The sequence below is a fragment of the Nicotiana attenuata genome, unplaced genomic scaffold (genome assembly GCF_001879085.1).
Source record: "Nicotiana attenuata strain UT unplaced genomic scaffold, NIATTr2, whole genome shotgun sequence".
Taxonomy (NCBI): domain Eukaryota; kingdom Viridiplantae; phylum Streptophyta; class Magnoliopsida; order Solanales; family Solanaceae; genus Nicotiana; species Nicotiana attenuata.
In genome coordinates, this window is record NW_017670264.1 from 1,289,477 (window position 1) to 1,300,828 (window position 11,352).

At 37.0% G+C, this 11,352-nt stretch overlaps 1 protein-coding gene and 1 pseudogene across 1 annotated transcript; both read left to right on the forward strand.

Annotated features, from left to right (window-relative positions):
- The first annotated feature begins 8,129 nt into the window (after positions 1-8,129).
- Positions 8,130-9,290, forward strand: LOC109236924 (F-box/kelch-repeat protein At3g23880-like). The gene is made up of 2 exons (XM_019403163.1): positions 8,130-8,266; positions 8,402-9,290. Exons 1-2 carry the CDS (start codon positions 8,192-8,194, stop codon positions 9,173-9,175), a joined length of 849 nt encoding a protein of 282 aa, XP_019258708.1. The 5' UTR covers positions 8,130-8,191; the 3' UTR covers positions 9,176-9,290.
- Positions 9,291-9,976: 686 nt separating this feature from the next.
- LOC109236912 overlaps positions 9,977-11,352 on the forward strand; it is a 7,950-nt pseudogene continuing 6,574 nt past the window's right edge.

Below are 11,352 nucleotides of genomic sequence, written 5' to 3' on the forward strand. Positions count from 1 at the left end.
AGCCAACTTCAATGAGTTTGTTAACTTCACTTTCAATCAAGGGAACTAAGTCCGACCTAAAGCGCTTTTGAGCTTGCTTAACAGGACGAGCGCCATTCTTGGCCGCAAGGTGATGGACTACTACTTTAGGGTCCAAGCCAAGCATCTATTTGTAACTCCAAGCAAAGACATCCTTAAACTCCTTGAGTAACTCCATATAAGTTCTTTCTTCATTGGCTGCTAGTAAAGCACTTAGATTAGTGGGCCTCAATTCTTCATCAGTGTCAAGGTTTACTTCTTCAAAGTGTCCACTATTGGCTTTACCCCTTCTTCAAGTTCAGGCGGAGCATCCTTTGCATCTTCATCTTCTTGAAGGTCTCCATCATTGAAGGATATGTGATAACATGGTGAAACATTCTCGAATTTCTCATCATCCTCTATTAGAGATGAAATACCATACTTGCTTTGTGTAGTAAGTTGATACGAAGAACCCACACTTTCTTCATCTTCTTCACATTCCTTAGTGTAGACCACAGTATATGGCTTTACCTTCAGTATTTCTTTACATGAAATCACAAGTTTTTTGTCGCCTCTTTCTAGAAGGAAATAGACTTTGGAAATCCTTAGAGATCTTCTGAATTTTGGGCGAAGTGGTTGTTCTTGTATTTTGATAATTTCTCTGGAACTTGTTCCCCTTCTTTAATGGACCCAATCTCTCAAATACGGAAGTCCTCACAGTTGATTTTCCAAGTCGATCAAAGATAGAAGGCTTGTTAGAAGCGGCAGATTCATCTTCTACAGTGATATAATTGTTGCTCGCCCTTCTTATGGAGATGTGCACTGGTGACGGTTGCTTGTATCCCAAACCTTCACGTGGTTGTCTCTCGTAGCAGCTTAGGATGGGATCTTCCCTAATTTTGATGGCTCATTGGGATTATATCCAACTTTTGCAAATACCCTGTAAGCATTAGGATTAAAGCCTTTATCTGTATGCTTTGTAGGGAGCGCCACATTTTGCAAATGAATTTGGGCCACAAACCTTGCAAGCGGCACTTTACTGCCTCAATTTATTTGACCGGAAGATTTAACCCCTTTTTGCATGTTAATTTGGAGATTAGATGATTCACCTTCATCTTTCTTCGTTTTAGGGACATATTGGAGCTCAGGAGTTACTTTCTTGCCGTAAGATGCAATATCCCCTCTATAAGATTTATTCGAGTAAGGTTGTACCTCCTCAGTAATAGCTTTGGCTTTGCCAGCAGTCACCTCATCTCTTTTAGTTGTGGGCTCGTCATTCTTGCTTTTCATGACATCATCAGCTGTTAGCTCCTTCACAATGCGGTTCTTCAAGTAGAACGTTGCATCGGCAAAGTGTGACTTAGCCTCAGTGAATGGCTCGTCCTCAGCAACTATCTTCTTCTCGACTTCACCCTCGTAGTATTTCAAACATTGATGGTAGGTAGATGGAACACTTCATTCATATGTATCCAAGGCCTTCCAAGCAAGACATTGTATGAAGTCTTTCCATCAATCACATGCAGCCATGCACTTGATTGCATATGGCTCTTTTCCCCCTTGGTTGAATCCTTGGATCATCACACGACTTCTCGAGAGTTCTTTCATGGGAATACCAAGTTCTTTCGCAATGAGAATTGGCAAGATGTTCAATGAGGATCCTCTAAATTCGATTTAACCTTTCATCATGCATATAGCCAACCATGTACGACGTGCGGTTATGAAGAGTGTCACTTAGTAGAAGATCGTCATTTGTGAACGTAACTTTTTCCTCGCACGCGTTAACTTCTTGAGGAATAGACTCGATGAGCTTTTCTGACGATGGTGCCAACGGTAGGTCATCACTCTTTTCTTCCCATTTATCATCATTTCAACAAGAGGCCTCAATACCATCATGGAAAATCTTCATGCGGAACAAACATGGCAAGAGATCCTCCAAGGTCACTGAATGTCGTGGTTGTTGAGGGTGTTGCACCTCCACTTTTGCTTTCTTCAAATGCCTAACTAGATTTTGTTTCCTTGGCCTTTTTACCATCATTTTCCTTGTTGGTTGTTCTATTGATTCTTTTCGTGGGATCCTTTTGTGTTGCCTACGACAAGTCACCAATGTCCAATCTTGATCATCATCAGGTTGATCGACTTCAACTTTGTTGTTCTCCAATAATTCTTCATTGTTACTTTCTTTCAAACCATATAATTCATCCGGACTGAATGAGCCAAAGGTGATAGAGATTCGGTTTGTGCTTGCTTTCTCACCTTTAAGCAGGATCTTCTTTTCACGAGCCAAGTCCATAACTTTGTCCTTGAAGACAAATCACTTCTCTAGAGGATGGCTCACAAGTCGATGGTATTTGTAATAATTTAGGTCATTCGTTTACCAGCTTCATTTGGCCGTTTCATCTCCGGAACCTCAATGAGATTTAACTTGAGGAGTTCTTCAAAAATTGGTGACAGATCAGAATCCAGAAATAGATACTCCTTCTCTTACATTTCTTTTAGAGTCAACTTCCCACTTGGTTTATCTTGAAAAGAAGTGGATTTCATACTCTACTTCTTGCTTACCTTCGTTGTGAACTTCACAGGTGATGTGTTTACATTCATAGCTTCTTTATTTTCAGACTTGCGTACAAACTTGCTCCATTTCCTGACTTCTTGCTTGTCATTCCCTTTGAGAGGCTCATAGATAGGCAGCCTTTCTTTTTTTGCGGAGGCCATGCTTAACTCCATGTCATGGGCATGAGTCGCAAGTTCTTCAAATGTGCTAGTCTTCATTCTTTGCAAGATGTAGCGGAGTCCCAAATGCATGCCTTGGATGCATAACTCTATGCCAGAAGCTTCACTAAGCCTCTCTTTGCAGTTGAGGCTTGCAATCCTCCAACGATTGATAAAGTTGATAACTGGTTCACCCTTTCGTTGACGAGTATTTGTAAGTTCTATCATGCTCACAGTACATCTCGTGCTATAAAAGAGATTGAGGAGCTCTTGCTCTAGTTGATCCCAGTTATCAATAGATCTAGCCTCGAGGTCTATGGAACAGTCAAAAGCATTTCCCTTTAGCGTGCCAATAAACTGCTTGACGAGGTAATCTCCATAAGTCCCAGCATTGTTGCACGTCTCAATGAAGTACGCACACGTTGCTTTAGATTGACTTTGCCATCAAACTACTGAAATTTTGGAGGTCGATAGCCAGCAGGCATCTTCAACATATCGATCCTTGAAGTGTACGACTTTGCATAGGTAAAGGAGGACTTAGAAGCACCTTCATATTTGTTTTTTTATAGTCCCTTCAATGAACTCCTTTAGTTGATTGATTGGAATCATCCCTTCCGAAGAGACTGGAATTTACTTAGTGGATGCAACTTGTCGTGAGGGAGGATCAATCTCTTGAACTTTTGAGAGTTTGCCAGGTGCATGGGTGGATTCTTCTTCCATCAAGATTCCTACCCTGTTTGTTAGCTTGTCAATTCTAGCATCTTGATTTTTCATGCACTTGGTTAAGCCAGCGATTACTTCCGTCAAGTTTGCCAACTGCTCTTCCACAGATGAAGTGTTTGTCACCATGGCTTGCATGATTGTTGTGGATGATGGGGAGTAGCATGGATTGTCACACAGATTGATTCTCGAATGGCTCATGCTATGCGCTGTAAGTGAGGAAGACTTATCACTTGACATATCATCATCTTCCTTCACAACAGAGTTCTTCGATCCGGAGAGGTCAAGTAGAGCTAGAGTTTTCTTGATCTTTTAGCAATATCGCTTCCTCCTTCGGTACGTTTGTAGAGGATCTTGCTCCTTTTGAGGACGAAGATACGAAAGCAGGGGTTGATGCGGACGACATTTAGAGTGCTTGTTGTCCTAAATAGCTTGCTTTGCTCCTCGTAAATGGTTCGAAGCTTCCAAAGGTAACATCGAGGATGCTTCACATATCAGCATAGAACCTGGAGTTAGCAGTCTTGGTGGATGTTGATCCGAAGTTGATTTTCTTTGAAGCCATTTCGACGTTCTTGAACTATGATAATTGAAAAGTTGAGATGAGGGGTAAAGATTGTCCCACTGAGCATGCTAGAATTTGTAGACAATAAATTGCGTCAAGAAAATAAAATCAAGACCGAAAAATATTGCAACAATCATAGTATTTTATTTCAAATAATATGAGCGTACAATCTCTATGGATCTTCTGATTCTTCTTTCCAATAAATAAATTCAAGGGCCTCCGAGCTTGATCTTGAATTTATATTAGTTTCCACGAAGGATGATCTTGGATTCAACTAGCACAAACTTTGATTTGAACTCGTATTTTTTGAACCTTGATTTGTTCTTTGTTCTTGAGCTTGAACTTGATTTGTTCTTTCATTCTTGATCTTGAACTTGATTTGTTCTTCGTTCTTGAGCTTGAACTTGATTGCTTGAAGCTTGGAACTTGTGGAGGAATTTGCAGTGTTTGATCCACGAGCTCTTTCTCGCTTCTTGTTATAACTTCTGGTGTCTTTTCTGTGTTATGAAGACCCCTATTTATAGTTGTCGGAGGGAAGAGTTACAATAAGAACAAACTCGTTCCGACCAATCAAATTGAAGTGTGACAAGGCCACATTTGATTGGCCAGAACATGTCACTTGCACACATGGCGCTGTTTCATTGGCCATTTAATTTGGGTTGGCATGCCTTATTTTTTTTAACACGTGGCACGATCTTATTGGCTCTTTCGTTTGACTTGGCATGCCATGTCATTTGACACATGGCATTGGGCCTCTAGGAAGATGACATCTTGGGCCTAATGAAGTGTGCTTATCACTTGTAGCCCAATTGAATGGGTTAACCCAATGGATTTGGACTTATTTATTTAATCCATGTATATTGGACTTATATAATTAATCCAATTATATTATCCCAATACATTTAGTTGAACTAACATATCTTTAATTCAAAAATATAGTCCAAATAATTTTATGGATTTAAATCCAATAAAATTTAGATGCCTACAATTAAAATAGAAAAGAATGTACAAAAAGAGGGGATAAAGATAATCTTATGATATTTATATTTTGAAGTAATTAATAAATAAAAGATGAATAAATAACACTCAAGAAAATTATTGATAAATTTAGGCAATTGAACAATTTTGAACGGTATGACATAAGTTTAAAAATATAAAATATTTTCAGAGTAAAAAAAATATATATCTATATTATATTAAAAGAGTAGTATCAAAATATTGAGCCAATTGACGAGTTAATAAAAAGTAATATTAGTAACTATATAGTAATAAGTACTTGCTAATTAATTTAATAATAATAAAGAATAAATAAGGAACAAATAATTTATTTGATTACTATATAATGTGTATTATCTTATTTTGTATATATTTTATTATATTTCTGTACACTGTATCAAATAATAAAACAATAACTAATATTTATTAAAGTAATACATATAATATATTAGATCATAATTTTATAACATTAATATTCCGTCATAATATATTAGATGATAGTATTCTAACCTTTTTTTTAAAAGGCAGAATTGGGACTCGCCCCGGGGCGGAGTACTCGTAAAATGCCTCTGGATTTATGTGTGGGGCTTAGTTCCGTGAGATTTACGTCTCGGTCATCGGGGCTTACGCCCCGAATATGCCCAACGCCTAGCGTACCGGGCTCGCCTAATAGTACTTTATGCAGTTGTATCTAACTAACCTTATAAATTCTCAAATTTTCTTAATAAACCGTTGACAATTCAAAATTACTTTTTTCTTAATCATAAATCATTAAGTTGAGAGTAGTTTATATCATAATTAAAATAAAAATTATTGCACGTTATCCACTAAGACTGCTATGATAGTTAATTTTAAATAAATCTTTCATTTAATAAGTATTTATTTATTAACTTTTATTATATCTTTACTATATAATGTAGTCCATAATTTTTTTAATAATTATTTTTCTAAACATTATTTTTTTCACGTTTACGAGATACAATACTTATTAATTTAATAGTTTAGTATTAGCTAGTATCTATTTACAAAATAATTAGTTATCATGGTATTGTATGTTGAATTATGTGTCACTTTATTAACTTGTTGAAACTTATAAATGATGCTAGAGAATCATTTTTAAATTTTGAATTATATTTTATATAAATCTCTTTGAAATAGATAGCATATTAAATAAAATGGGTATTTTAGAAAAATATCAAATTATAATATCAAAATTCTTTCAAGATTCATTACTCCTTAAGAGATACATATAATATTTCGTATCGAATACATTACTTTTGATGTTTGAGTCGTAACGATGTTGAAGCTAATTTTTATATTATGATATATGTCATACTTTTTGTATTATTCATAGTTGAATTATAATTTATAAATATTTTTAAATAGATTATTTGTTATAATTTTGTGATGTTAAAGTAATTTTTGTAATTATTTTTTATTTTATACTATCTTAAAATTTTTGAAATTAGTAAAATTTAAATATCCATGTATTTACGCCCCATATCTCCACCTCCCGTAGAAATGGCATGGGGTAGCCACTATTTAAGGTGGTATTTATTTTTTATCCAGCAATTCTAATGTTGAGCAAAAATAGCCACTGCCCTATTAAAATTAATGTGAAAAGACATTTTTACCTTTTCTTCCCTTGCTTTTCTTCCCAAACCCTCGCTTCTCTCTCTGCGTGCCTTCTCCATAATCCAAAATGAATGTTTACGTTCTTATTTCACTTTCATCGTAGCCACATAAGAAAGGAGACCACAAAAAGTCTTTTCTTCATCGTTGTACTACTATTTCTGCAGTGTGTCTGCAATTATTATTACTATTAGAATTATTAGTGTGAACAACAAATATTTCCAAGACTTGCGTCAGAATAATATCAAAACTCTATGACTTAGATCCATTATCTTTCCCATTTCACTTCTTGGGAATTGTTCTTATTATAGTACCAAGCCAACATAAACCTCAAAAAACAGTTTGCCAAAAAAAAAAACCACCTGCTTTTATTTCTGCATTTTTGAGGTACTTCTCAATTCTTTTGTTCTTTGCTTGTTTCTTATTCATTTTCTATTTTTTCTAACTTACATAGGTCCTTAACTTTGATTTTCAAGTTCAAAAGTTAAGGACAACGTCCTTAACTTACAGTTACACGTTCAAAAGTTAAGACAATAGTCCTTAACTTACCAGTTACAAGTTCAAAAGTTAAGGACAATAGGTCCTTAACTTTGATTTCCAAGTTCAAAAGTTAAGGACAGACAGTCCTTAACTTACAGTTACACATTCAAAAAGTTAAGGACAAGCCAGTCCTTAACTTACAGTTACAAGTTCAAAATTAAGACAAATTAAGTCCTTAACTTTGGACTTACAAATTCAAAAGTTAAGACAACAGTCCTTAACTACAGTTACACACTTACAGTTACACGTTCAAAAGTTAAGGACAAGCACAAGTTCAAAAGTTAAGGACCAATAGTTCCTTAACTTTGACTTACAAGTTCAAAAGTTAAGGACGCTTGGTCTTGAAGTTTTGAGTTCCAAGTTCAAAAGTTAAGGACATGTAACCTTGAAGTCCTGAACTTAGAGTTCCAAGTTCAAAAGTTAAGGACTTGTAGTCCTGAAGTCCTGAACTAGATTACAGGTTAAAAAGTTAAGACATGTAACCTTGAAGTCCTGAACTTAGAGTTCCAAGTTCAAAAGTTCAAGGACATGTAGTCTTGAAGTCCTGAACTTAGAGCTTCAAGTTCAAAAGTTAAGGACATGTAGTCCTGAAGTCCTGAAGTTAAGGACACGAGCAAAAGGGTATTTTCGTCCGGCAGTTAAAGTTTATTAAACTAGTGGCTAAAGGCTAAAGATATTTTAAAACACTGACTTTAAAATAAAGGCGTGAGCTGTTAGTGGCTATTGTGCACATGCCCCCACCTCCCCCTCATCAAAACTAAAACGCCTCCGCTCCACGCCCCCCTTGTAAAAGTAGATTTTAACTATATAAGCCATTTTACACTGAATTCTCTCATGCTACGAGACCCATTTCCATTTTCAGTCAAACTTACCTCTCTGCAGCTACAATGGGTGCTTCTGTAATCCCTGTTCCTACCCGTTGAACTCATCACGGAGATCCTCTTAAAGCTGACGTCCAAAGACCCTGTTAGATTCAAGTGCGTTTCAAAGTCATGGCTTCAACTAATCTCTAGCCCTTATTTTGTGAAAACCCATATGAAATTAGCAGCTAATGACAAAGCATTCAGCAGCCATAGGGTTATATTTGAACACTTCAAAAGCAAATTCAAGGTATGTTGTCTCCCTTCCTTGTTTCAAAAAGGAACTAGGGCTCAGGTATTTGACATTGATTCTCCCGTGAAAAAAACCCCTCGTTGGATTGTGGGTTCGGCCAATGGACTGATTTGTTTTTTGATTGACTTTAAGGAGGCATTTATATGGAACCCAACAATTAGGAAGTCCAAGAAATTGCGTAAGTTAGATGTTCAAATGAGGCCTGGTACCTCTTATTACAGACATGGTTTTGGATATGATGAGTTACATGACGATTATAAAGTAGTAATTATTTGCGGTACTTCTGATGATGGTAGTTCATTTGGTACTGTGGTCAACATTTACAGTTTGAGGACTGATTCTTGGACAAGAGTCTATAACTTTCCGGGCTACTATATGAGAGATTATTTAGGTAAATGTGTCAATGGGAAGATTTATTGGGCTTCAACTGCTGATGTTGATGCGCTCAATGTTTGCAACCTCATAACTCTTGATTTAACATATGAGACATGGGGAAAGTTGGAGCTTCCTAATTATGGAGAAGCCAATTCTCGTTTGATGCTGGGAGGGGTGGGAAGTGATCTTGCATTGGTTTGTATTTGTCCTGAAGGAACTACTTCTGATGTGTGGATGATGAAGGATTATGGAGTTAATGCATCTTGGACAAAGATGTTCACCATCAAATATCCTCAATATATTGGGGAATATATGTTCACTTCATCCATTTTCTCTTTCTCTACACATTTTTGCCAGCCGAATAATGGGGAAATCTTACTATTGCTTCCCCCAACAATCATGATATACAACCCAAAGGATGGTTCCACCAGAAAACTGGAAGTCGCTGGACTTAGGGGATGTCAACATGCAGAAATCTGTGTAGAAACCCTTGTTGATCCTAATGAGTTGTCCCACATCGGAGAGATTTGAGGTCCATTTATCAGATCCCCTATTGTAAGAGTTCTGCTTTATCCTAGCTGTTATGCCCTTTGCACTTTTTTTTAATCAAGTATAGAACAAGAGTTCGAATGGATATGAATCCATACATCATATTTCATTGTATAGCTTGCAGTTCTTGTAAACATTTCTCCTTTTTATTGTGTCGCTATTTCATGAAACAAAAAGGTTATTAGGTGGCGGTATATTGTTCCAATGTAAGATAGAGGATATAGATAAAATTTGTTGTCTTGAACAACATTTCAAAAGGCATGTTTTCCTCTAGGCAGAGTGGGCACAAGATGATTGAGGCCTTTGCAGCTAGCCTCTGCCAAGGGCTATCATTTAGGTTTTTGGGCACCTTTGCCATCTCATTTAGGGAACCTTGATAGAGGAAAAAGAGGAAAAGCGATAATTATTGAATTATTAGTGCTAAGTTCTGAAATAATAGCTGTTTTTTTGTTTTTCCTTGCATCTGTTTTGTTGGTTAATTCCACCTTGTGGTGATTGAGGTTCGGATTTGATACCTACCCTCTATATTAATATCAAAAAGTTAAAAACATGAAGGACGGAGATGTAATGCCTTTCCTCATATCCTATGTTAGAATTGAACAAACTTAATTCTTTACTATTGGGAAATGCACAAAACGAAGCGGAGTCTAGGCGTAACTGGTAAAATTGCTGTCATGTGACCAGGAGATTGCTGAGTTTGAGCCGTGGAAATAGCCTCTTGCAGAAATGTAGGGTAAGGCTACGTACAATAGACCTTTGTCGTCCACCGTGAGATGACCCCTGATGTGTCGTGATAAGGCTGCTGAGGTGTGGTATTCCTCCCCCTCCTCTAGGTTATGGTTGTATTTTGATAAGGAAGCGGCAAGTCCATTAGCTTCTTTAAATAGTGAAAATGAAATTTCCTGAAAACTGCGCAGCAAGTTCTTTATGTGCATTATGCTTTTCACATTTCGTGGAGCTTTGTTTGGTTCCTTTATCAATTGGATGAATATTCTAAAGTCTGATTCCACCATTTTCCAGTCAAATCCATTTCTATACATCCCATGTTGCATTGCAAAAGCTTCAGCAAAATTATTGTTGTGTTGCCAAGATCATGACAGAGAGTGAGATTATTATATTAGAGGGAGTCCAGGAGAGAAATAGGCTTGGACAGGATCCTTGTTTGAAAGGTTCTATCAATATAAATTAGATAATCAATAATAAAGTCATATTTATTATTGTGAACGAGCAGATCAGTTTTCTAGTTATTTATACTTCTTTCTGAATAGACCTGCAATGCCTGCAAATATTTGTAGTTCAATTTTCCTCAAAATATTAGTCAGTAAATACATATTGAATATTAGTATGGCTTGAAAGTATATCAGGGCTATGTTTAAGTATCCACAACTTAGAGCTTGAGAGGTATAGAACATCCATACATGGCGTGAATCTGTTGGTGTAGGTGGTTACTACTGAAATCATATTTGAAATTGATATGCTAAATGGTTGGAAGAGATATTGTAACGACCCGGCCGGTCGTTTTTGGAATTTACGCCCTGATCCCCCATCAACTGCTTCCCCTAAGTTCATTTCTGCTATTTTGATTTGCCGGGACGTTCGGTGTTGGGATTCGGAGTGTTTTGGGACACTTAGTCCCTAAATGAGAGCTTAAGAGTTGAAAAATGGTCTGTAATCGGAACAGTGTGAAGACGACCTCGGAATGGAAATCCGATGGTTCCGTTAGCTCTGTTAGGTGATTTCGGGGTTGGGAGCGTGTTTGGAATGTATTTTGGAGGCTCGTAGCTCATTTAGGCTTGAAATGCCGAAGTTTGAATTTTTGAAGTTTCCGGTCCGATAGTGAGTTTTTGGTCCGAGGGTCGGATTGGAATTCTGGAAGTTGCAGTAGCTCCGTCATGTCATTTGGGTTGTGTGTGCAAAATTTCAGGTCATTCGGGCGAGGTTTGGTTAGGTTTTTGATCGAAAGTGTGTTTTGTTGGAATTTAAAGTTCTTAGGCTTGAATCTTTGATTTAATCGGACTTCCGGTGTTGTTTTAGGTGTTTTAAGGATTGGTACAAGTTCGAATAAGGTATTAGGTGGTATTGGTGCTTTTGGTTGAGGGCCCCAGGGGGTCCTCGGGATGATTTCGGGTGGTTAACGGCAAATTTGAGAAGTGTGCAGC